The sequence below is a fragment of the Leopardus geoffroyi genome, chromosome D4, assembly GCF_018350155.1.
Source record: "Leopardus geoffroyi isolate Oge1 chromosome D4, O.geoffroyi_Oge1_pat1.0, whole genome shotgun sequence".
Classification (NCBI taxonomy): Eukaryota; Metazoa; Chordata; class Mammalia; order Carnivora; family Felidae; genus Leopardus; species Leopardus geoffroyi.
The window spans coordinates 83,879,806-83,904,836 of record NC_059342.1 but is presented as its reverse complement, the minus strand read 5'-3'; the positions used below and the strand labels follow the sequence as shown (position 1 = coordinate 83,904,836).

Genomic DNA, 25,031 nt, shown 5'->3' with positions numbered 1-25,031 from the left:
CTATTTGTGTTCTTCCTGTTAAAAAGAGAACTTTGTCTCAAACTGATTTCTTATCTGAATTGTGATTTAGTAACTCTATTCATGTATAAAATTAGCTCAGTTAGTACTTAGTTTATGGCCATTGTCTTTCCTGAAAATATTGTAGTTAAGGGATTGCCATTTCTTTCTTTTTTAAAAATAAAATTTTTAAGGTTTATTTACTTAATTTTTAGAGAGAGGGAGACAGAGAATCAATCCCAGGCATGCTCCACGCTGCCGGTGCAGAGCCCGATGCAGGGCTGGAACTCACAAACTGTGAGATCATGACCTGAGCTGAAACCAAGAGTTGGACGGACTGAGCCACCCAGGCACCCCGGCCATTTATTTCTTAAACTGTTTCTTGTGTGCTCACCTGGTGCTAATTATGCACAGCAGTCTTACAAGGGAAATGACATTATTATTGTCATTTTTGCAGATGAGAGAACTGAAAGCAGTTAATGTGAGTTGGCCTTGTCAATGAGAGATGGGATTCAAATCCAGGTCTAATTCCAGAACTCATACATACTCTTGGAATTTCAGCACTAGTTTCTGGTAGAAGAGGATCCTAAGGGTCGTTTGTACCTTAACGAGTCTAATATTTAGAAGACATTCCTTTAATGGTGGATGCAAAAGTTAAAACCAAAATTCAGAGTACTGCCTCCTTCACTTTTTAGGCATGGGGATAGGAGTGCTCTTGCTCTTTGAAAATTACTTGCTTAAAAAAATTTTTTTTTCTTAACTGGTCATGTTTTTTTGTTTTTGTTTTTTTAAAGGTATCTTTATGTGTTTCCAAAGAAAAGAACAAAATCCAAAGTCAGTCTGTGGTGTTGAAGAAAGGTGTTGTGGGGTTTAGGGCAGATCCTTGCCAATGGGGAGGCAATGCTGGCCCTGGGCATGTGACACAGAAGCAGATCTCTGTGTAATGGGAGGGCATTTTAATACTTAATGTCTTTTAGGAAGTAAAGCAAAATAGCATTAGGCTACTTAAATTTTTTTTTTTTTTCAACGTTTATTTATTTTTGGGACAGAGAGACAGAGCATGAACGGGGGAGGGGCAGAGAGAGAGGGAGACACAGAATCGGAAACAGGCTCCAGGCTCTGAGCCATCAGTCCAGAGCCCGACGCGGGGCTCGAACTCACGGACCGCGAGATCGTGACCTGGCTGAAGTCGGATGCTTAACCGACTGCGCCACCCAGGCGCCCCAGCATTAGGCTACTTAAATACCATTTGAAACAAGATAAAAAGTGAATAATGTGAACTAAAAACATGAAGTCTAACGTGATAGGGACTATAAGTAACCAGTGTATCTACACAGCTTCAGTTTCCAGGTCAGCATGTATTTCATTCTGCCTTGTTGACCTTACAGATATGCTCTTCTCATTTGACATGGTTAGCCAGTACTTGCTTCTGAATATTGTGGTCATTTTGACTTATTCAGGAATGTGAGGCATATTCAGAGAGAGGATTGCTAATGTTAGATCAGAACAGCTGTATACCAAATAATGGGCTCTTACTCTGGAAGCCTTAAGTTCTCAGTATTTCACTTAGTTGTGAGATAAATGGAAGTAAGAATGGTACTTTAATGTTATGTTTCTGCTAATGCTAATGCATGATAATGCCAGAAGAGGAATTTTACCTCTAAGCTGATAGAATTTATAACAGGTATCAAAAACTATAAGTGTGCATGCATTGTACAAGTGCAGTGTGATTTTAGTGGAACAAGGTAGACTAGTATCTGTGGCTCTTAAACATACCCCAGTCATTTTTTTCATTCGTCTGGTGATCTGAGATCTGAATGGTTGACCTAGAGGTCAGTTTTCACATGAATGCTGTAGCTTCATCAAGAAGCCAGTATCTCAGTGATAGTGCTGAGTGATGACTTAATAAAAGGCTCTATTCCCTATGTATGTATAGAATGGAACAATTTCCCTAGAGCTGCTGCAGAGTGGTTTGCATTTTTTAATAAAGAAGTCTGTTTTCCAAGTGAACTTGTATTTGAGGTTTGGAAAGCAAAGATCAGAACGACTTCACTTACCAACTATGATGATGACGGCTAATCCTTATTGAGTATTTACTATGCACCAAATAGTATCTTGAGTGCTTTAAAAATTTTTTAATTTCATTTAATCCTCTCAACAGCCTTATGTATCTACTATTATTGTTTCCATTTTTAGATTACGAAAATTATAAAGTCTTAGGGCCTCTTGGTGGCTCAGTTAAGTGCCCGACTTTGGCTCAGGTCATGATCTCACGGTTCGTGGGTTCGAGCCCCATGTTGGGTTCTGTGCTGACAGCTCGGAGCCTAGAGCCTGCTTCAGATTCTATGTCTTCCTCTCTGTCTGCTCCTCCCCCGCTGGTGCTCTGTGTCTCAGAAAATAAATAAATATTAAAAAAAAAGAAAATTGTAAAGTCTTTAGGACCATGATTAGTGTTTATTAAAAAAATTTTTTTAATGTTTCTTTATGTTTGAGAGAGAGAGTGAGGGAGGGGCAGAGAGAGAGGGAGACAAAGAATCTGAAAGCAGTCTCCAGTCTGATCTGTCAGCACAGAATGTGACATGGGGCTTGAACTCACGAACTGTGAGATCATGCCCTGAGCCAAAGTCAGACACTTAACCGACTGAACCACCCAGGCGCCCTGATTAGTGTTTAAATCACAGAGAGCTGCTGCAGATGGTACTCCCTTTATAGAGCTGCTCCCTTCTGTAAAATGGGGGCAAGGGTGGGATGGTAACTATAAGGTTCTTTCTAGGTAAGAAAAAAAAATCTAAGAATCTTGGCAACCCCTGAAATTCAGCATTATATGATTTGTGCCCCCTAGTACATAAAACTGCCAACTTTTGTAAACCAAGATTTTAGAGTTGATGGGAATATTAAGACAATTGCCAGGAGTGCCTGGTGACCCAGTTGGTTACGTGTCTGACTTCGGCTCAGGTCATAATCTCATGGTCTGTGGGTTCGAGCCCCACGTTGGACTCTGTGCTGACGGCTCAGAGCCTGGAGCCTGCTTCAGATTCTGTCTCTCCCTCTCTTGCTGCCCCTCCCCCACTCATGCTTTGTCTGTCTGTCTTTCTCAAAAATAAAATAAATATTAAAGCAAAGGAGAAAAGGTAACTGGCCAGACCTCCCTCCTCCTCATACTGCAGAGAAAGTGGAGTATGGAGGAAGTAATACCAGAGCAGGGTTGATGTTAGGTGTCTTGCCTCCATTGTGTATCACTTTATTGATGTCTTAATATTAGGAAATTGCTTTAATATCAAAGTGGTATGGACAATTTTTAAAAATATCTTTATAAAGAGAGTTTGGAAATAGGAATTTATGTATTTTTACCCTTTTTGAGCTTTAAGGATGTCAGGGAAATAAAGGTTGCAAAAAGTAACTTTTCAGTAACTTAAGGCTGTGAATGTCATGCTAAGGAGTTGAAAATAGGGAACCAACAGAGGAATTTCAAGTGGATTAGGAAATCTAAGTTCTAGGAAGTGAGAAAAGAAAGGTACCAGAGAAAACAGTTACAATAGTTTAAGATTCTAGCATGGTGAAAAGCTTGAACTAGGTCTTTGAGGATTTGAGTAAGAATGAAAATGCTTTGGTGATTGTTAGATTAATTGGGGTGGGGATGGGAGGGAGAAGGATGGTAAAGTGGAAGTGAGACGGATGGTAGAGTGGATGGAGGAGTCCTTGGGGATCTTTGGCTTAAGGGATGAGATTTGGTGGTATCTGGAACTTGGTACAGGAATGGGAACACAGAAGAAGCAGGCTTCAAAGAGAAAAGGTTCAATTCAACCAGTTGAATTTGTTGGAGCCTATGGGGCATCCTGGTAGATATTGCTATTATGCATTAGGCTAGATGGGTCTGTGTTTTAGGAGAACAGTCTCATCTGAAATAGAAAGTTTGGGGGTTATCTTTTGGGAAGTATAGGTGAAAATGTGTGTGAATGAGACCATCCAACCCAGGATGAAAGGTTAGCTTGTGTGTTGAGATAAGCCCTTCTTGCCCTCTTGACTTCATTTAAGGAAGAACAGGTCAGACAGGACGTATATAATCTTCATCTGTTAGGATATGACTACCTCTGGGGGAAATATTTGCCAGTAGAGTGGGTAAGGCCATCTAAAAGATATACATGGCTTACTGAATATTGTTGACGATCTGTATTTACATTCTCCCTTTCCTTCCTGACTAGCCTGATGCAAGTTCCACTTGCCATCAGAGTGTTTTCCAGTTTTCCCCCTATGAAGAAATAAGTGTGTTTGGTCACTGCTGCTAGTTTCTCCATTAGGACATTGCTTCATAATTCCTTGTATACAGTCAGTTACCTATTTTCCTTTTTAGATGTAAGAATCTAGGGGTAGCCAGATTTATTCATCTTTGTATCTCTCATATACTCTAGCACAGTGCCCCTATACATTGAGATTGCTAAGTAAGTGTTGAATTTAATTTTAGGATGTAGGAAAGTTTAGCATCTATGAAGCAGCAGGAATTTTCTACCTTTAATCCTATTAGTGAAGTATCCTTTGTATTTATGTAGTGCTATAAACATATGTTGGTTGTTGCTGTTTTATCTTGACTTAAACTTTGAATAGTTTAAAATGTTTCTTTTCAGGTTATTTCATCGATATAATTAACTAGATTTGCTTCAGGTTTGAAAGATCCTGGGGTGAAAGGTTAAAGATGTTTTATCTTTTTGTTGTCACACAATGGATTTCTGAAGCTGGGAGAGGAGAGATGGTTCTGAGCTTTAGGCATTAATGACGAGTATGTCAGAAAGATCAGTGCCCAGCATTGTGTTTCTTTTATTTTTTTTTAAGTTTATTTATTTTGAGAGAGAGAGAGAGAGAGAGGGAGCATGCGAGTGCACAAGCTGGGGAGGAACAGAGAGAGAGAGGGAGAGAATGAGAATCCCAAGCAGGCTCCACACTGTTCGAGGTGGGGCTCGAACTCACAAACGGTTAGATCATGACCAGAGCCGAAATCAAGAGACAGACAATTAGCCAACTGAGCCACCCAGGTGCCCAACCAGAATTGTGTTTCTAATAAAAAGTAATTTAAAAGTCATTTAGAGAATGGTAGGTTTTTTTCCTTCAATTTAAGTGGTCAGTTTTAGAGAATTTAGTCAAATTATTTTGTTCTTAGGATTTTTTTTTTAATGTACATTTTTTGTTTATGAGAACTATTTTCAATCAGAAAAGTAGAATGGAGGGGAAAAAAATCAGCCATAATTCCCATACTTCGAGATAGTCACTGGGATAAAATAGACTAAAATGTGCTTTTTCATGTATGTATGTATGTATGTATGTATGTATGTATCAGAATAGCTGAACTCATCCTGGGAGTATAATTTTACATTTTTTTAAGATGTTTATTTTTGAGAGAGAATGCGTGTGAGTGGAGGAGGGGCAGAGCAGAGAAAGAGGGAGACAGAGGATCTGAAGTGGGCTCTGCGCTGAAAGCAGAGAGCCCAACCAACACAGGGCTTGAACTCAAGAAACGTTGAGATCATGACCCAAGCCGAAGTCGGTCACTTAACTGACTGAGCCACCCAGGCGCCCCTATTTCATATCTATCTATCTGTCTGTCTGTCTGTCTATCTATCTATCTATCTATCTACCTACCTTCCTATCTATCTAGATCTATCTATCTAGATCTATCTATCTATCTATCTATCTATGTATATATATCTAGATATATATATCTGAGCCAAAGTTGGAAGCTTAACCAAGCCTTCCAGGTGCCCCTGTTCTATTTTCATATGGTGTTTTCAAGGAGAATAAGGAAAAGGTACATTCTTTTGCTTGTGGGGCATCTCTTGATGCTTCTCACTAATGGATTTCTCGAACAGAGCTGACTTCTGTTCCATCAAACCATCTGTTGAGGATGGTATGGGGTACTTTTTAAGATGATCTCAAAAGCTTTCTGACCATGTTCAAACAAACTCCTTTGTAAGACTTTTCTTCAATTAGTCTTTGAAATGACAATGAACAAAGAAATCTCCGCCACTCTCCCTACTGTTGCTGGGACTTCACTAAAAATATTTCAAAAGGATCTAGTTCTTGCCTAATTATTCATTCATTTAAAGTTTTATATTTTGGTTTTGACTTGGTTGGTGAAGTTACTCTAGCTGCTTCTGACATGGATATCTTGAATTCTTCAAGAGGAGCTTTCTAAGTGGACCCATCTAAGATGTGGGTTTCTTCTTGGACTCTGGGTCCCTGCTGTTGTGGAATGTCAGGGTTTATTCTTTGAAATAATGGCAAATTCCCTTCTATCTGGCTGTTGCAAAGCACATACTGTGCAAAGGTAGGATTTTATTAGCCAGACTGCTCTGAATACAAGTTGTTTTGTTTATCTTTTGTCACTCCTTCCATAAAAAGTAACAGAGTTCCATAATCTCTTTAAATCTATAAGATGGAGATAAGGGGCACTTGGGTGGATCAGTCAGTTAAGCGTCAGACTTGGACTCAGATCATGATCTCCCTGTTCGTGGGTTTGAGCCCTACATCAGTCTCTGTGTGGACAGCCTGGAGCCTGCTTCAGATTCTGTGTCTCCCTCTCTCTCTGCCCCTCTCCCGCTTGCACTCTCTCTCTCTCTCAAAATATAAAATAAACATTGAAAAAAAAGATGGAGATAAAATAGTAGTTACTTTCAGGACAAATTCATGCAAAACACCAAGCCGTTGCCTGGCATATAGTAAAGATTCATTAAATGGCAACTGACAGATTATTTTACATATTTTCGTACATGTATGCATTTTGAAATTTCTTTAACCTCTAGGCTGAATGAACAATTATCAGTAATCCTTTTTGTTACTTTAGAGAACCAGAAATTGTAAATGAAAAATGTCAGAGGCTCATCAGTACATGCAGTTTTCTGAGAAATGCCTGTACTATATTTCCATAGAAACACTAGTGACCTCTAACTCCTCAGACTGAACGGCCTTCTAAACTGTTCTCACCTTCTGATTCTGGAGCCACAGCCTTGAACCTGTGTGTACTGTTGTTTTTTTTTTTTTAATTTTGTAAAATTGAAATGTCATCATATTGGGCTAGCTTTTCTGCCTTCAGCCTGGTTTCAAGGCTGTAATTACAAAGCTAGAAGCCTGAAAAACTGTATGAAAGGTGATGCAGGTTGATTAGATGGAAGTTATTAATGTTTCCATAGAAATGTAGATACTTCTTGGAAGCAATATTTAAGCTGAGCAAATATGTGGATACAATAGGTTATATAATTGAGAATCTTTGGCTTCCCTTCCCCTCACTGTTTTTTGCCCTTAAGATTTCACATTAAAATTACATTAGGAAAAAGGCATTGTTTTCTTTATAGTTTTAAAAATGTAACCTTGACATTTGTAGGTGGAGAAAGGGAAATAACACTTGAAGCTCTGCCAGCCATCTTTTGCTGTGTGGACCTGTGGTGCTCTGTCCCTGCATGCAAAAGCATTTTCTATTATTTCTGAAGTATGGTTTGTCAAGTTGCCTATGAGAAACAAAAGCTAATGGCCCAAGTGGCACCACACTCACTGGATGGAGAGCAAAGAGGCAGATGTGAATTTAGTGCTCAGCCAATCCAAAGAAAAGTGTTTCAGTATCTGTTTAGGTCTGGGGTTAGCTTACAGGTTGCAAATCTGGTTGTAGGACAGGCCATGGTCCGACCAGCTAATGTTTGTTTACACCCACCCCCCGCCCACCAAAAAAAAAAACCCCGCATTTTTCTCAACCTCTGTCCGATCTGTTCATTGTACCAAAAGGAGCCTAGAAGATGGAGTTGGGCAAGAACCTTGAAAGAATGGGAAGAGTTCCTAGAATTTAAGAAACTGTGGATGGTTTGCCATGTTTATGTTGGTTACTCCCAAAAAGTTCTTTTTTTTTTTTTTTTTTAATTTTTAAAAAATTCCTTGTGCTTTTAGTTTCCTGGTTGAAATTAGAGCAATTTCAAAGCCCATTTAGACTCCTGACTTCCTTCTGGGAGCCCCGTTTCATTTCATATCTGACTTTTAAAACAATGTGTAGAACTTGAATTGCAGTTGACTGGGTAAAAAATACATCAGATCTCTTATTTAATATTTAATTCTGTATTTTCAGGTCTGGTTTGTTTGTTTCTTGGATTTTGAAGCCAGTTTTCCCCTTTCTCTTCTTCAGAGGTCCGGGAAAAGCTTATAGGTTCAGTCATTGTGTCTGTAGGGCCTAACCTGGACTTGAGTATGTCTGGGAGAAGGAAGGGAAAGGATTAGAGACCTGACCTGAGCCTTGACGTCAGAATGGTAAGAGAGGGCTCAGGCCGAGAAACCAAAGAGCATGTTGAATTTAGGGAGCTACAATGTAGTACTGTGTGGATGGAGTGTATACTGTTGGGTGGGATGGGGTGAGAAGCAAGAAATAAAGTTGAAGTTGTAGGCAGATCATTAAGGATCTACATTTTTTCTGTTTTGGGGATAGATACGGTGTTTGATTAGAATTGTAGAATTTTACCTGTTAAGAGCCTTGCCTTAATTTTGCCTGTGCACTGCTGAGACTTCAAAATAGACCGGGTGAATGGTCCTGACCAATATCCAGGTTTCTTGCACCATGCTGCCTTCATAAGTTAAATAAAAATATTTCTAGAGTAATATTTAACTTGATTTTGTAAAAGACACATTATGATTACAATTAACTACTGTTTTCAGGCTTGAATTAATTTACTGGCATTACCCGTAGCTTTTGTTTGTTTACATTTGGGTAAAAAGGGATACTTTTATTTAGGATCCTGTTATGGTAAATACATGATTTTAGAGTCAAAATGGTAACTAAGGAAAAAGATCAGTAACGTTTTAATTTGTCTCTGTAACCATAGACTGAGGAGTCACTGATCTTTTTCTTTTCCCCAAATGCCTATTGGAGAAAAGCTTATCAACTGGATCTTCTTTTGTATTAAAGAAAATCACTAGACTTAGAGCCACTTATTGATGATCACCTGCCACAAAGTAGGAAATTTGTGTAAATCTTGTGACATTTGAACAAGATGATTATTTTTATACCCCTTTCGGGAAATAGGCCTATGGTAATTAAGTAAACAAAAATAGTGGCGAATATGGGATTTGAATCTAACTCTTAACTCAGACCCGTGCCCATTTCACTGTGCATCTGTTTTCTAAATTAAACCATGGTAAGTCAGTATAAGCTTTGCACTAAATTTCAGATTGCTTGTGAGAACACTGACTTGGTATATATATGCTCTGAGGAACTAATCTGTATTTTTTGTCCTTATTTATTTATTTATTTATTTATTTAGGATCATTCCAGTGACCTTGAATTGTCTATCCCTTTTTAAAACAATCTGAGTCAGTAACCAAAGACCTTAGATTTCTCAGAACATTTCCTTATTTGTTTAATGTGTTCTATTCTGTGAGGCAAATGGTTTTGGGGGTATGTTGGTGTATTTATGTGACTTAGGAGTCTGTTTTTTACTGAAAAACTATCATTTGCCGTTGTGTTGAATGACTTGAACACATATCAGGGTTACTTCTAGCAGTGGTTTGAATTCTTCTAGCTAAGAATCATTTTGCTAGCTAGATCTGGTTGCTGAGAATCTGGGCAAGACTCTGGGAATGGTAGCCAGATCTAGCCATTCCATTGACGTGTTCTCAGGAGATAGGATTAACATTGTTTTACCTATCTCCTAAGGCCTTCTGCATTAGTGGTGATTTTTTTTTTTTTTAATTTTTTTTTTTTTTTTAACGTTTATTTATTTTTGGGACAGAGAGAGACAGAGCATGAACGGGGGAGGGGCAGAGAGAGAGGGAGACACAGAATCGGAAACAGGCTCCAGGCTCTGAGCCACCAGCCCAGAGCCCGACGCGGGGCTCGAACTCACGGACCGCGAGATCGTGACCTGGCTGAAGTCGGACGCTTAACCGACTGCGCCACCCAGGCGCCCCTAGTGGTGATCTTTAAAACCAAAGACAGCATTATTAGCCAATGGCCTCAGGGCTGGATGGAAAGAATGTAGGTATAGTTACTGAGATCCATAATTCTTGTGACCATTGGAGGAATTTGTTTTAGGACAAATATAAAGAGTCCTTCTTTCCTTGGGAGGTAGCATGTATCTGGAATCACTGCATCAAGCACTTTATAGGCTCAAAATATTAAAAGGTTCAAGAATCACAGCAAGTAACTGAAGTGACATTAGGGTTCCATCCCAGGTCTTTGAGGGTGAAGTCATGAATGGGTCAATAGTTCTGCTGTAAACTACTTTTTGCTACCACTGACAGCACTGAATTGGATGGGCCCTAGGGATTATTTAGTAGTAGCTCACATAGGTTGAGCTCTGACTTTGTCAAGTACCATGCAAAGCCTTTACAAGAACTATTGCATTTATCCCTTTTAACAGATTTATAAGGTAGGTACTGTTGTTAATTCCAATTTATAGGAGGTTAGGATTAATCCTACTTAGATTATATAGACTGAGAGTGTGAAAGGGTAAGTCTCCAAAGAAAAATTAGGATGCCATTAACAGAAGAGGGGAGTGGTTGCTAGGCAGATAAAAGCAATAGATGTCTGCTTTAATTATTTTTTTTAATGTTTATTTTTGAGAGAGAGAGAGAGAGAGAGACAGAGAGACAGAGAGACAGAGTGCAAGTGGGGAAGGGGCAGAGAGAGAGAGAGGGAGACACAGAATCCAAAGCAAGCTTCAGGCTCCGAGGTGTTAGCACAGAGCCCGATGCAGGATTTGAACCCACGAACTGCAAGATCATGACCTGAGCAAAGTCATATGCTTAACTGACTGAGCCATCCGGGTGCCCCTAATGATCTTTCTTAGTATTTTCTTTGTTTGTTTGTTTTGTTTTTTTTAGTCACCCTCTCTTTGTGTTTGATCTAGTCACTTTGATTTCAGAATAACGTTTGCTTTCAGAAAATGTATTAAGTTTTATCCTTTCTTGAGACTTTTAGTATAGTTCTCTAAGGTTCAGAATCTGAGGTCTAGAATAAGGAGTGTCTTGCCTAAAGTCATTATCACTAAACCAAAAGAATTTAGGAGAGATCTTCTAACTTTTAACCCTGCCTTCCCATGCTTTTGTCCTGTTTTCGAGTCAGCTTATGTTAAATGAATGCTTGTTCTCAGTTTCACTTCTGGCAGAATGTTGTATATTTAACTCATGTGTAAAGATGAGTTATTTGCTTATTGTCTTGCATCTCTCGACAGCTTTTCTGATTCCCATCACCTTTATGTATATAGAAAGGCTTTGAAGTTGCTTTGAGGTGAACCTTCTCAGTCATCTTAGCCACTTTCAGCAACTTCCAGTCTCTGCTGTTCAGATCAGATTTCCATATTCAGACCTTCCACACTTCATTCTAGACTTAGATTTTCTAATTCTGTGACTGTGATCCAGAGGTAGGGATGTGTTTTCCGTTTAGTTCATCCTGCATTTGAGCACCATCCATAATGTATTGGCAACTGTTCTGGGCATAGAAGCAGCTCTACAGATGGTTATAGCATGGTTCCTAACCTTGAAGAGCTCGTTATGTTGTGGAGGAGGCAGGTATTTTTTTATTTATTCCTCTTTGAATGTTTATTTGTTTTTTGAGAGAGAGCGAGCGTCCGCGCGTGCACAAGTAGGGGGAGGGAAAGAGAGAACAGGAGAGAGAGAATCCCAAGCAGACTTCGAACTGTGAGCACAAGCCTAACGTTGCAGGGCTTGATCTCGTGAACCATGATACCACGACCTAAGCTGAGATCAAGAGTCGAATGCTTAACCTGCTGAGCCACCCAGGTGCCCCATTGCTCCGTTATTTAAAAAAAAAAAAAAAAAAAATTAATGTTTATTTTTGAGAGAGACAGAGACAAAGCACGAGGTGGGGTGGGGCAGAGTGAGAGAGGGAGACACAGAACCCAAAGCAGGCTCCATGCTTTGAGCTGTTTGGCAGAGAGCTTGACGCGGGGTTTGAACCCATGAACTGTGAGATCATGACCTGAGCCAAAGTCAGATGCTGAATGAATGGAGCCACCCAGGGACCCCCTTTAAAAAAAGAAAAATTTTGTTTTTTGTTTGTTTGTTTTGCTTCATTATTTTTAAATTAACCATGGAGATACTATAGTTGATACTTACTGAGCAGCTTTGTGCTAGGCTTGTGAAGTAATTCAGCTACAGTTGTGAACAAGACAGGCCAGGTCCCTTCTCCTATAGAACAAACACGTTGTCTCATGGTGAAATCAAACATTGAACACGTAATTTCTTGATACAAGTAATGTCTTGATGAATGCACAAAGTGTTATAGATAATTATAATAGGGTGCTTTGACCTCGTGTGTGAGACAAGGGTACAGGAGGCAAGAGAAGCTTTTCTGAGGAGATAATCTTATTTTATTTATTAATAATAAATTAATAATTATAATTATATATATAATTATATATAAATATTATAATTATATGCACATGCGAGTGGGGGAGGAGTGGAGAGAGAGGGAGAGAGAATCCTAGGCAGGCTCCTCACCATCAGCACAGAGCCTGATGCAGGCAGGGCTTGAACTCATGAACTATGAGATGATGACCTGAGCCGAAGTCAGATGCTTAACTGACTGAGCCACCCAAACACCTCTTTTCTGAGGAGGCATTTAAACTAAGGATGAGTAGAAAACAAACTGGAGAAAGTAAGCAGTTGTTCCAGGGAAAAAAACTTGCATCGGCTATGTATAGAACACCTAAAGTGTGTTTGCTATTCACTATGCTGATTTTTCTCTTTAGTGTGTTAGCTACACACCGGTCAGACAAATGTAGCTCAGATACTTTGGGCCTGAAATGTGCTTTTAGAGTTCTTTATTCTGACCTGAACTGCATACTTATTAATGTAAAATTGCTTCTATTTGTGTGTGTAGGTAAATTTTCATCATTTGTGAAAATTTTAAGCGAAATTACCGTTTGATATTTGTCATAAGCTCATATTTTGTATATTTTGCTTTCTTTTGGAAAATAATTGATAATGTTAAGTAGAGCATGACCGATACTTAATGAATTGTAATCTTTCTGTGAATTTTTATTCCAACTAACATTGGCATGCTTACTCGTTCCTCATCAGTACCTTGTGGTAAGTGCTGTTTATTCTCTCCATTTTTTTAATATAATGGTGATGAAATGGAGCCTCAGGGAGGGATGGATATACAGTAACTAAATGTAATAGAGGTAGGATTCAAAACCAAATTTGACTTCTGAGTCTGAATTTTTGAGTCTTCTTAGAGTAATTCGTGAATCATAATCTTTTTTCCCTATTGTTCTCTCTTTAGGTTTTTGTCAGGATGAATTGCCAGAGCTCGACCCGGGCACTAGTAAGTTCTGAATGTTCTCAGTGTTTGTGGGTAAGAAATGGATGTGTGTATGTGTACTTTTAAATGTATAACTTAAGGGTGTCATTGGTGGCCTTATTGATTCAGATTTTATTTCACTTTGATTTATAATTATGAGGAGGGCATCTTTTCTAGTTATGCTTTCGTTTTCCTCTCATATTATTCACTGGCTAGAAATGTAATCATTTAATAGAAAGTTGGTTTGCTAAAAATTTCTATTTAATATTAATCTCCTTTCCTTGTTCTCCACCCTCCCATGAAACCAACAGCAAAAATTGTGCTTTCATTTATGCACACATGCAACCATATATCCATAACCACTTTTCTAAAGTATTGACTAGCTTTGACATAATTCTTTTTTCTTCTGAAATGACATGGGTGGCAGGAGGTTTAAAAGAGGGATTTTTCTTGGTTTAGGTATTTATAATCAATATCCTTTGTACCACAGTTTAGTTTCTAAAGCACCTTTATCTACATTAAAGTTAATATTAAGAGGGTGACCATTTCAAGTTCTAATTAAATGATGTTTTTCAGGACTCTGTCTTGATCATAGATAATCATCTGTGTTTCCAGTGCTTTCAAAATGTGGCATACACCACTCTGGGATATGGTTATAGCTATTAGAAATAGGACATGGGAATATCCAGGTGTAAAGACCTTATTCTTCTATAATGCCAAAAGGTCAAATGATAATTCAGATTTGAGAATTCATGAGATTATCTAGAGTTATTTTTCTAGTTCGAGTACTTTTTAGGGTCACGAGACTGGCTTTTTGTCACCAATCTGTTGTTGAGGTAAGTGGTAAAGTTTACCTTCTCACCATCCTAGCTAATATCCACTCTCTGAGGGTGTGGACCTTTTCCTATATTTTTCCCATACATTTTAACAGTATAAAAATTCATGTCTGTTTTACTCGTACTTAGTAATTTCAAGACAAAATAAATCCTTCTCACCATGCTAGCTAATATCCGCTCTCTGAGGGTGTGGACCTTTTCCTATATTTTTCCCATACGTTTTTTTTTTTTTTTTAATTTTTTTTTTTTAACGTTTATTTTATTTTTGGGACAGAGAGAGACAGAGCATGAACGGGGGAGGGGCAGAGAGAGAGGAAGACACAGAATCAGAAACAGGCTCCAGGCTCTGAGCCATCAGCCCAGAGCCTGACGCGGGGCTCGAACTCACAGACCGCAAGATCGTGACCTGAGCTGAAGTCAGAGGCTTAACCGACTGAGCCACCCAGGCGCCCCCCATACATTTTAACAGTATAAAAATTCATGTCTGTTTTACTCGTACTTAGTAATTTCAAGACAAAATAAATCCTACAATGCTAATCCTAGCTAATATCCGCTCTCTGAGGGTGTGGACCTTTTCCTATATTTTTCTCATACATTTTAACAGTATAAAAATTCATGTCTGTTTTACTCGTACTTAGTAATTTCAAGACAAAATAAATCCTACAATGCTAATCAAACACCAGGAAAATAGAATTGTCTTTCTAGAAATCATAAAGTTTAGTCAGCTTTGTAGGTAGTATAGGCTGTTTGCCCTGACATTCCAGTATCTATGAGTGAACATAATATTTTCTCTTTGCCCTTCTCTTATGAATAGCCCTCACTCAGGAGGAGGAAAATATAAATTCTTGAGTCATGGTCCTTTCTTGGATTTTTGAACATTAGGAAGGACATTGAGATGCCCTGAAATCTTTCAGACAGAACTGCACATAAAATGTGCTAGATAATTGAGAATTGTGTTAAACATTGCCTGCTCTCTCTGCTTCAAGCTCAGTTCTAGGCTCCAGGGGTATACAAACAGATAAGTCTAGATCCTGTCCTCATCTATTAACAGTCTATTGGAAAGTATTTACTTGTCTGGAATTATTTGAAAAAGCATTTTTTTAAACCTCTATTTAGCACATAATGCCCAAACTTCTCCTTTCCTGTACTTAACAGCAGTTGAAAATAGCTCATGCCCATCTTCCAGGAAAGGTCCTCATTAAGATTATTATTGAATTTTCTTTTTGGGCCAAGTAATCCTAAATCATTTAACATTTCTGCATAGAATCTCTAGCCAGATAGGGTGATTTACACACCTCTGCATTCCATGAGAATGAACAGATACTGAATCATAATTTTATATATCAGTGCAGAATAGGAGTTACCTAAAAAAATTGCTTTAAAAAAATTGTACTTATGTGGTCAGTATTCTCAATAATCCCCAAATTATCTTTGTGAAGTTAGTAGTATTTTATTCCTCTCTCAATCTCTCTCTCTCTCTTATTCCTCTCTCTTTTATAACATAATATTACATAATAGTATAATAACAAATAGCAAAAGTAAAAATTTATCATCTCTGTCTAAGCCCTTTGGAGTTCAAATGAGCATGCCTAGTCCTACCAAGTGATAGGAAACCATATGGACTGTATGTGTTGTCTTACGTTGGTTATGAATATTGAAATTGCAAACTCCATGCCTTCTGACTGGGAAGGAATAACATCTCCTATGTTAATGCCTCATGACTTTTGCATATTAGATTGAGGACAATAGGGATTTCTCTGTGATGCCTCTTTAGAATTGAGAGGCCCCAATGTCTCCTCTACCCTTCAAATTCCTGATAGGGAAAGCCTGCTCATACTAGCTGTTTTTTGGAACAGGAAATGCCATTGTTGCTGATTTCCCATTGTGGTTGACAGTAGTTGTAGACAGCAAGTTTGGGACAACAGGTGGGATGTGTTGGAAATAGATGAGGAAAAACTGATTTTGTCCAATTCTAATGGCTTTTTTTTTTTTTTTTTTTTTAACCTTTTCTGTGATAAAGCAGATGGGTAGCCAGGCTTAGAATATGGGCAGCTGTTCACACTCACTCTGGCTGCCTTCTTATGATTCCTGGGCTTGTTGGAGTCCAATGTTATGGCACAGGTTCAGGCTAAGTTCATTTCTACAAGAAGCATCTCTGTACCCTGCCCATTAGCATAAGCTAGGGACAAGGGCAGTCAAAGGTCAAGAAAAGTTCAAAACAGCATAACCTTTCTGTGCTTCTGTTTCCAAATAACCCCAGTCTGCCCTGCTCCCCGAGTTTTTTCCTCAACTATCGTGTTTACCGTGTAGTTGTAAAACTCAAGAGAACAAGGACTGACTTGATACAAGGGAAGTTAGAGAATAGAAGTCATTGTTGCTTAAAACAGGAGAAATAATTGATTTATGTTTGGGGGCCAATTAGGCTATAAAACAGGAACAGTAAAGGGACCTATGACTTTAGGACAGCTACTTGCTCTGATTTCTGTCCCACAGACAAGGGGCTCCCCAATAAAGGCTGTCAGCTTTCTAGGCTAAATTATTAATTCCTTTCATGCCTCTCAGGGATTGTAAACAGCACATAATACAGGAAAACAATTGATACTGTTCAGTTATTGGCCAGATAGAGGGTCAAAGGGTAAATAGTTGGATTAGCAACAGCTGTTCTTCCTCCTCAGTCAAACTTTTGTTCCTTCTTATCTATTTCAGCAAAGTCCTTCCTGTGTTTTTGGCCTCTAAATAGTTAAATCCATTTCTTTTCTTGTAAAATAAGCCTACAAATAATTATTGACCAAAATTGAAAATACTCAATATTTTACTTCAGTTTCCAAAATTGAAAATGGGCATTCTTTTTGGTATGTGCTGACCATGTTGTTTGAAGTTCAAAGGATATTATCCCAAGGAAAGTAACTACTTTAAGTTAGACAGATTAGAAGCTTTTTAGCTATTTTTACCAACTGCTTGAGGTTCTTGGTGCAGCTTGATTAAAAGAAAAAAAATTGCCTTTGTTTAAAACTGATAATGCATGATAATAAGTAGGATGATGCATGTTCATTGTGGAAAACACTAGAAGAAAAATATAAACCCCCTGATGCCACCACTCAGAAATAACCATTGTTTCTTATTTGAGATTATGTCCTTCTAGCTTGTCTGAGTTTGTTTTTTACATAATTAGGAATCATAATATGTATACAACTTTGTATCTTGTCCCCGCCCACCCATCATTACATTGTGAGCATTGGTCCAAGTCATGAAACATTTTTCATAAATATATTAAAAAATTTTTTTTAATATTTATTTTCGAGAGTTGGGGGGAAGGCAGAGAGAGGGAGACACAGAATCTGAAACAGGCTCCGGGCTCTGAGTCAGCGGCACAGAGCCCAACGTGGGGTTCGAACCCACGAACCGTGAGATCATGACCCAAGCCAAAGTCGGACGCTTACCTGACTGAGCCTCCCAAGTGCCCTTTTCCATAAATATATTTTTTTTTTTAATTTTTTTTTTTTTTTCAACGTTTATTTATTTTTGGGACAGAGAGAGACAGAGCATGAACGGGGGAGGGGCAGAGAGAGGGAGACACAGAATCGGAAACAGGCTCCAGGCTCTGAGCCATCAGCCCAGAGCCCGACGCGGGGCTCGAACTCACGGACCGCAAGATCGTGACCTGGCTGAAGTCGGACGCTTAACCGACTGCGCCACCCAGGCGCCCCTTTCCATAAATATTTTTAATGGAAGAATAATATTTCATTCTAAGGGAATAACTGCCATGATTTTTTTTTTTTTTAACCATTCTCCTATTGTTGGACATTTAGGTTGTTTCCGGAAGGTTTTTCTACATTCTATAATGCCATGGTAAACATGTTTTTGCATAAATTTTTCTCTGCATTTCAAATGAGCCTTTTAACATATAAACCAAAATTCTTCTGAATTAAGAGCATGGGAAAGGCGCCTGGTGGCTTGGCCGGTTAAGTGTCTAACTCTTGGTCACAGGTCAGGTCTTGATCTCATGGTTGTAAGTTCAAGCCTTGTGTTGGGCTCCACATTGAGTGTGAAGCCCATCTTTTTTAAAAAAAAAAAAAAAAAAAAAAAGGTTGGGGGGGTGCCTGGGTGGCTCTGTTGGTTGAGTGACTGACTTCGGCCCAGGTCATGAGCTCATGGTTCGTGGGTTTGAGCCCCGCGTTGAGCTCTGTGCAGACAGCTCAGAGCCTGGAGCCTGCTTCAGATTGTGTGTGTGTGTGTGTGTCTCACTCTACCCCTCCCCCACTTATGCTCTGTCTCTCTCTGTCTCAGAAATAAATAAACGTTAAAAAAAATTAAAAAAAAAAGGCACAGTCTCTGGCTCAAGGTTGCTTAGGTTCTATTTTGCTTCAGTGTTTACTAGGTCTGTAATATCTTGGCTAAGTTATTTAACATCTCTGGACCTCAGTGTTTTCATCTGTAAAATGGGGACAGTAAAAATTTATTCCTACTTTACAGGGCTGTTGTGAGGATTAAATGAAGTAATACAAACACACACACACACACACACACACACAGATACATTTACATTTAGAACAATGCTTGGCAAATGGTAAACACTGTTAGTGTGTGCTATTCTAGGCTATGTAGCATAATGTTGAAATTCTCAGTCTTTCTATATTAATGGTTGTTGTAACTGCACTTTATTCAATTAAAGTAGCCTATGTTTTTTAATTACACAAAGATTCCAGATGTTAGCAGGTGTAAGTTTCTGCTTCAAGTAAATAGTTCCCTCAGAGAGGCAGAGCTCATATATTGCTGACTACTTTGGCCAAGACTGTTCTTTACCATCTGGTTGACTGTTAGGGTGTTTTGTTCCCCATCCCCCAGCCAGCAGTAGGTAACCTCCCAAGTGACCATCTGCCAATCCATTTATTTAACCTCTTAGGAAACTAAAGAAGTTAACCTCTGCTTATTTAAAACACATACGTAATATTCTGGTTTCTCTTCAAATCGTATAAATCTTTCGCCTAAAACACATACCCAAATTATGCACTCTTTGGTCAATACCATGCTCATTCTGGGGAAAAAATTTGTACAGTTAAAAACCTGACCATTATTATTTTATTTTATTTATTATTTTTTAAAATTTTTGTTTATTTTTGAGAGAAGAAAGCACACGAGTGCACGTGTGAGCGAGAAAGAGGCAGAGAGAGGGAGAGAGAGAATCCAAAGCAGGCTGTGAAACTATCAGTGTGGAGCCTGACGCAGGACTCGAACTCACAAACTGTGAGATCATGACCTGAGATGAAATCAAAAGCTGGACACTCAACCTGTTGAGCCACCCAGGCGCCCCCATTACTATCTTATTTTATTTTTATTTTATTATTATTTTTTTAAATGTATGTTTATTTTAGAGAGACACACACAGAGTGTGAGTGGGGGAGGGGCAGAGAGAGAGAGAGGGAGACACAGAATCTGAAGCAGGCTCCAGGCTCTGAGCTTTCAGCACAGAGCCTAACATGGGGCTCGAATTCATGAACCGTGAGATTATGACCTGAGCTGAAGTCAGATGCTTAACCAACTGAGCCACCCAGGTACCCTCCCCATTATTATTTTATTCTATTTTTTTATTTTTAATTTTTTTAAATGTTTATTTTTGAGAGAGAGAAAAAGAGAGCACAAGCAGGGGAGGAGTAGAGTGAGAGGGAGACACAGAATCTGAAGCAGGCTCCAGGCCTAGCTGTCAGCACAGAGTCTGACGGGGCTCAAACCCACAAATTGTAAGATCGTGACCTGAGCCAAAGTCAGATGCTCAACTGACTATGTCACCCTGGTGCCCCCCATTACTATTTTAAAAACACTGCATACTTGGGATTCGTGCTGACACAGACATATATATATATATATATGTGTGTGTGTGTATATGTATATATATATATACACACATAATATTCATATATAATATATAAACCTAGATATTATATATTATAAATATATATAAAATGTATAATATACATATTTTCCCCCTGCTCATCAAGGATCTAGATATAGATAAATGGGCATTTAAAAAGAGACATGAAAGTTTATCTTTGCCCTCTCTTGCCATACTGATGGATGCCCACCAAACAGGGATCCATTGGTGATAAGGTATGAATAGCCAAGATAAAAAGCACTTTCAGAATAAAACAGGCTAACATCACTAGCTTGCTCTGGTTTTGCATTCATCTGTCAGGTGTTTTGGGATCCCAGGGATCCTTCAGTCTACAAAAAAAGAATGTGTATTGCTTAGCTAGCGTACCCATAGATTCCTGTCCAAAACTCTAATATTCTGTATGATGTCTTAATGGGTTCATTCCTGGTTGTCAAACTATATGTTACAATTTTTGATCTCAGAAAACTGTTCATATAAGCCCAAGTAAATTTAAGGTGGGATGTTAGAGATCAAGGAAGGAAGGAAAATTAACATTTACTGGGTATCCCTTATGTGCCAGGCACTTTCATATATTCAGTAAGAGTGAGAAGGATTATATCATATAAAATTATGTAATTTTAAGTTTGACTTGGTAATACCTAGTCTTTTGTTCTCCCCTCCCTTCCCTTTTTCTCTTTGATGTGTGCCAAGCTGTGACACAGTTCGTGTCCCCAAGGGGCTCTGGTTTAGTCAGGAAGATGAACACAAAACTTGATAATATGTGGCTACTACTACCACTAATAACTAATACTTATTACACACTAAGTGCTTCCCATGTAAGCACTCGTAAAACTTGTTTAAAAAGACACTATCCTTATCTTACAGATGAAAACATTGAGGCCTAAGAAGTTAAAAGACTCACCCCAAAGTACATAGCGGAGAAATACCTGAGGTTTGAGAGCTGTTGTTTTAACTCCTGTTCTGTCTCTAGCTCTCTTGAGTGTGGCAAGTCTCAAATGCTAATGGGAAAGCTTAAAACAGTATAATGACTTATATATAATGGGCTTTTTTGTATGTATACAGAAGAATACACTATTTTTTGGGTGTCATTTGGGCTCTTTTGCATACAATTAGAATGGACACAAACTTGGACACAAAGAATTTTGGACACAAAGAATAATTCACTGTGGAACAAGTTCCCAAAGAGATTTCTTCTGTGGCTCAGGTTCAGGATTAGTCCACTATATGTCAGACAGATTCTTTCCTGAAACAAGATAAATGCACACATCTCCCTTGTTTCCCCCTTTATGTCCACATGTCCCCTTTCCTTCATAACACTTCGTTAGTGATTTAGATATTTCACATTCATAACTGTTCCAAGAGCCTGTTTACAAAGCTTCAGCTGAATCTGCTAGATCACTGCTACATCAGGTCTCTGAATGTGGCCTTTTGCTGGGGAGTTCTCTTCTGATAAGGATTCTTTTGAACAGGGTAGGGGTGGGATGAGATTCAGAGCTTAGGCTGAGCTCATCCCCTTGACCTCTGCCCCTATTACAGAGTTTATACTGACTTGGTAGGGACTCCCTATGGAGCCAAGAGTTTAGGACTTGTTTACAATTGATGAAAAGATAGTTGCATTCAAAGGCTGTTGTTGGGTCCTTGGGTAGTCATGAATCTCTGCCATTATCTCTGGTGGGTGTAGGGAGTGCTGGAACATCTGGGGCTGGAGATTTGCAATGGATGACTAAGAAGGAATGAGAAGAAACTAAAGCTAGATAGTTTGCTGAAATTGTTTCTACAGAAGCAGTATTGCAGTAGCATTTTGAGAACAGAGAGATTTGTACAAACCTGTGCTTTATTTCATTAAAAAAAAAGCTGAAAGTGGTTTAAATGCAGGGTATGATAACAAAGGAGATGCATGGGAATTCTTCTCTTCCTTTTTTGATGTCTCAACAGGGAAAATTTGCTGTTAGGCAAATGTATCCGTGGAGGGAACACTAGATTATTAAAGCCACCTTCTTCAGAGTTATACATAGTTTTACAAATTGGTATTTTCTCTAAAAATTTCATGATGCTCTAAGTATGCTGGGACGAGGATAGCAACTCAGTCCCAAGAGTCTTCGTATACCTTTTCTGGGCACACTTTGATCAACTCTGACCACTCTTTAGCCTCTATACCTGAAGTTACTTTTTTTTTTTTTTTTGGTCCAATATTTGTTGTAGATGTGAATCTGAAAAAAAAGATAAGCATCTGTCTTTGAAGGATGCTCATAGTCACTATGAACCAAAACTAAATAAATACATCCTCTGTTGGAAAGCATAGGAAAGCAAGCTGCATTAATAATAAGATTCAAAGTGACAATACCATCTTGTATCTTTTTCATCTCCATACATAATTCCATGTGCTAAAGGTAGTCTGGCCTATAGATGTATTTTGTTTTATTAACTGTATATTTAAATAAAAACCTGTAAGACTTTCGTAATAATTTTGAATTTTTGGCCTTCCTGATAAATTGGGTCTAGATTTCTACATGGCATCTGTTGGCTGGAACAGAATAATGACTGCCTTTTTGACCTCAGCATGCACTGTCAGGTTTGTCATATACCTAGATGACCTCCTTCACCCATTTATGTCTCCTTGTCAGTCTTCTGTAGGCATTTGAGTTTGTAGCTCCTACATTAAAAAATGATAATTGTCAGTGCAGATGAAGGAGTGAGAAAATGGAAACTATTTTAAGTATAATCTAATAATATCTGTTAAAGCTGAAATTGTGCAGTTTACTTTTACAGATTTAGCAGCTTAAAATTTAAAGATTAAAAAATTACAGATTCAGCAATTCATGTCTCAGTCTTTATCCTATAAGAAATGACAGGTAAGCAAAATTATAGTCACAGATATTTCTTTCAGCATTTATAATAGCAAAAAAAAAAAAAAAAATGGAAACAGCTTGAAGTTTAATAGAGGACTACTAGTTTAATAAATTGTGATAATCCATGCAATGGAGTACTTACTACTATAGAATTGCTAAGGAGAAGGCAGGTTTTAGTCTTGAAGAAGAATATACTGACATGTTTGTTAATAGTGTAGTATCTGGGCATATGGGATCACAGGGCAACTTTCATTATTTCTGTGTTTTAATTTTTTTTTTTTTTTTTAATTAAAAAATTTTTGTTGGGGCGCCTGGGTGGCGCAGTCGGTTGAGCGTCCGACTTCAGCCAGGTCACGATCTCGCGGTCCGTGAGTTCGAGCCCCGCGTCGGGCTCTGGGCTGATGGCTCAGAGCCTGGAGCCTGTTTCCGATTCTGTGTCTCCCTCTCTCTCTGCCCCTCCCCCGTTCATGCTCTGTCTCTCTCTGTCCCAAAAATAAATAAACGTTGAAAAAAAAAAAAAATTAAAAAAAAAAAAATTTTTGTTAATGTTTATTTTTGAGAGAGAAAGAGAGAGTGCGAGTTGGGGAGGTACAGAGAGAGAGGGAGACACAGAATCCAAAGCAGGCTCCAGGCTCTGAGCTGTCAGCACAGAGCCTGATACGGGATCGAACTGATGGACTGCGAGATCGTGACCTGAGCATAAGTCGGACACTTAACCAACTGAGCCACCCAGGCTCCCTTAATTTTTTTTTTTTTTTTTTTTTTTTTTTTTGGTAACAAAGCTCTTGTATTAAAGATAGATTAAAAAAAAAATCTCCTCTCATTTTAGCTACAAAGTTTCTGAGGCTGTTCTGCCAAATTAAATTGAGCCACTCACGTTCCAGCTTCCCACTTAGATCACAGATTTTTACATTCAGAAATCTCTCCTTGAAATTGCTCTAAGGAAAGGGCATCAGTATCCACAAGTAGCAGGAACCATCTCGAAGCCTGAGAACAGGGTAAGGGCCTAGAGCAGCGTTTTCCAGCTTCTACTTGCAGCTCTCCCTCCATTCACAGTCCAGCTATCAAAACTGGCCTGCTTTTCAGAATCAGGCTTGGCACTAACACACTATCAATAATAAAGGGAGCCTTGATAGCTTCTCATTTGACTGTGCTCTCCTGGCAGTTGGAGGGTTACACTGCTGAAAATGGAAGATAGCATGGTGCAGGATAAAAAACATGAGAGTTTGCATCTTGGCTTTTGCCACTTCTTGCCTAGTGACCATTGGAAACCTGTGAAGCTCAGTTTATTTATTCACAAAACAGTAATAATCCTTCTTAGGGGTTCTCTTTAAAAAATAAGTGAGGTAATATATATATGAATTGTCTAGCATCTAGCTGCTCTAGCCAACCCTGTTTGCTGATATATGTGATGAAGGGTTTCTAACTCTTTTGGCTAATATCTAGTGAGCATTTGCTATATGCTAATGGTTTAAAACAATTTTTTTAATGTTTATTTTTGAGAGACAGAGACAGAGTATGAGCGGGGGAGGGGGTGGGGGGGGTGGGGCAGAGAGAGGGAGACACACACAGAATCAGAAGCAGGCTCCAGGCTCCATGCTGTCAGCACAGAGCCCAACACGGAGCTTGAACCCACGAACTGTGAGATCATGACCTGAGCCGAAGTCAGATGCTTAACCGACTGAGCCACCCAGGTGCCCCCGTATGCTAATGGTTTTAAAACCTTTTCTCATTTATTCTTGCAACTCTTACAATGTTGTTCTCAACTCTTGTTCCCTCCATTTTACAGATGAAGACACTGACAGTTTCACACTTGGCCAAGGCCACACAGCTGGTAACTGGCAGAGCTGGAACTTGTGTGATTACAAAAACAATAAACTTTTTAAAGTAGTGGTATGATTTACATACAGTTAAACGCACAGATAGTAAGTATAAGGTTCAGGCACTTTTTACAAAGCGTGTACCCTTGTAATCTCTGTTCTGTTAAGATACAGAACATTGTTATCCCTTCAGAATATCTTTATGCTTTTTTCTCAGTTGATTCCACAGTTCTACCTCAAGAAGCAATAATTTCTGATTTCTGTCATGATAAATTAGTTTTACCTCTTCTAAAATGTCATATATATGGAATCATAGCAACAAGTGCTCTTTTGTGTCTAGTGTTTTACAGC

At 38.7% G+C, this 25,031-nt stretch overlaps 1 protein-coding gene across 3 annotated transcripts in view; it reads left to right on the top strand.

Annotated features, from left to right (window-relative positions):
- NR6A1 (nuclear receptor subfamily 6 group A member 1) overlaps nucleotides 1–25,031 on the top strand; it is a 232,347-nt gene that overhangs the window by 22,083 nt on the left and 185,233 nt on the right. For all 3 annotated transcript variants that reach the window (XM_045469159.1, XM_045469161.1, XM_045469158.1), the window contains exon 2: nucleotides 13,268–13,309. In XM_045469159.1, coding sequence (XP_045325115.1) covers nucleotides 13,268–13,309 — 42 coding nt within the window. The remainder of the gene's footprint in view (nucleotides 1–13,267; nucleotides 13,310–25,031) is intronic.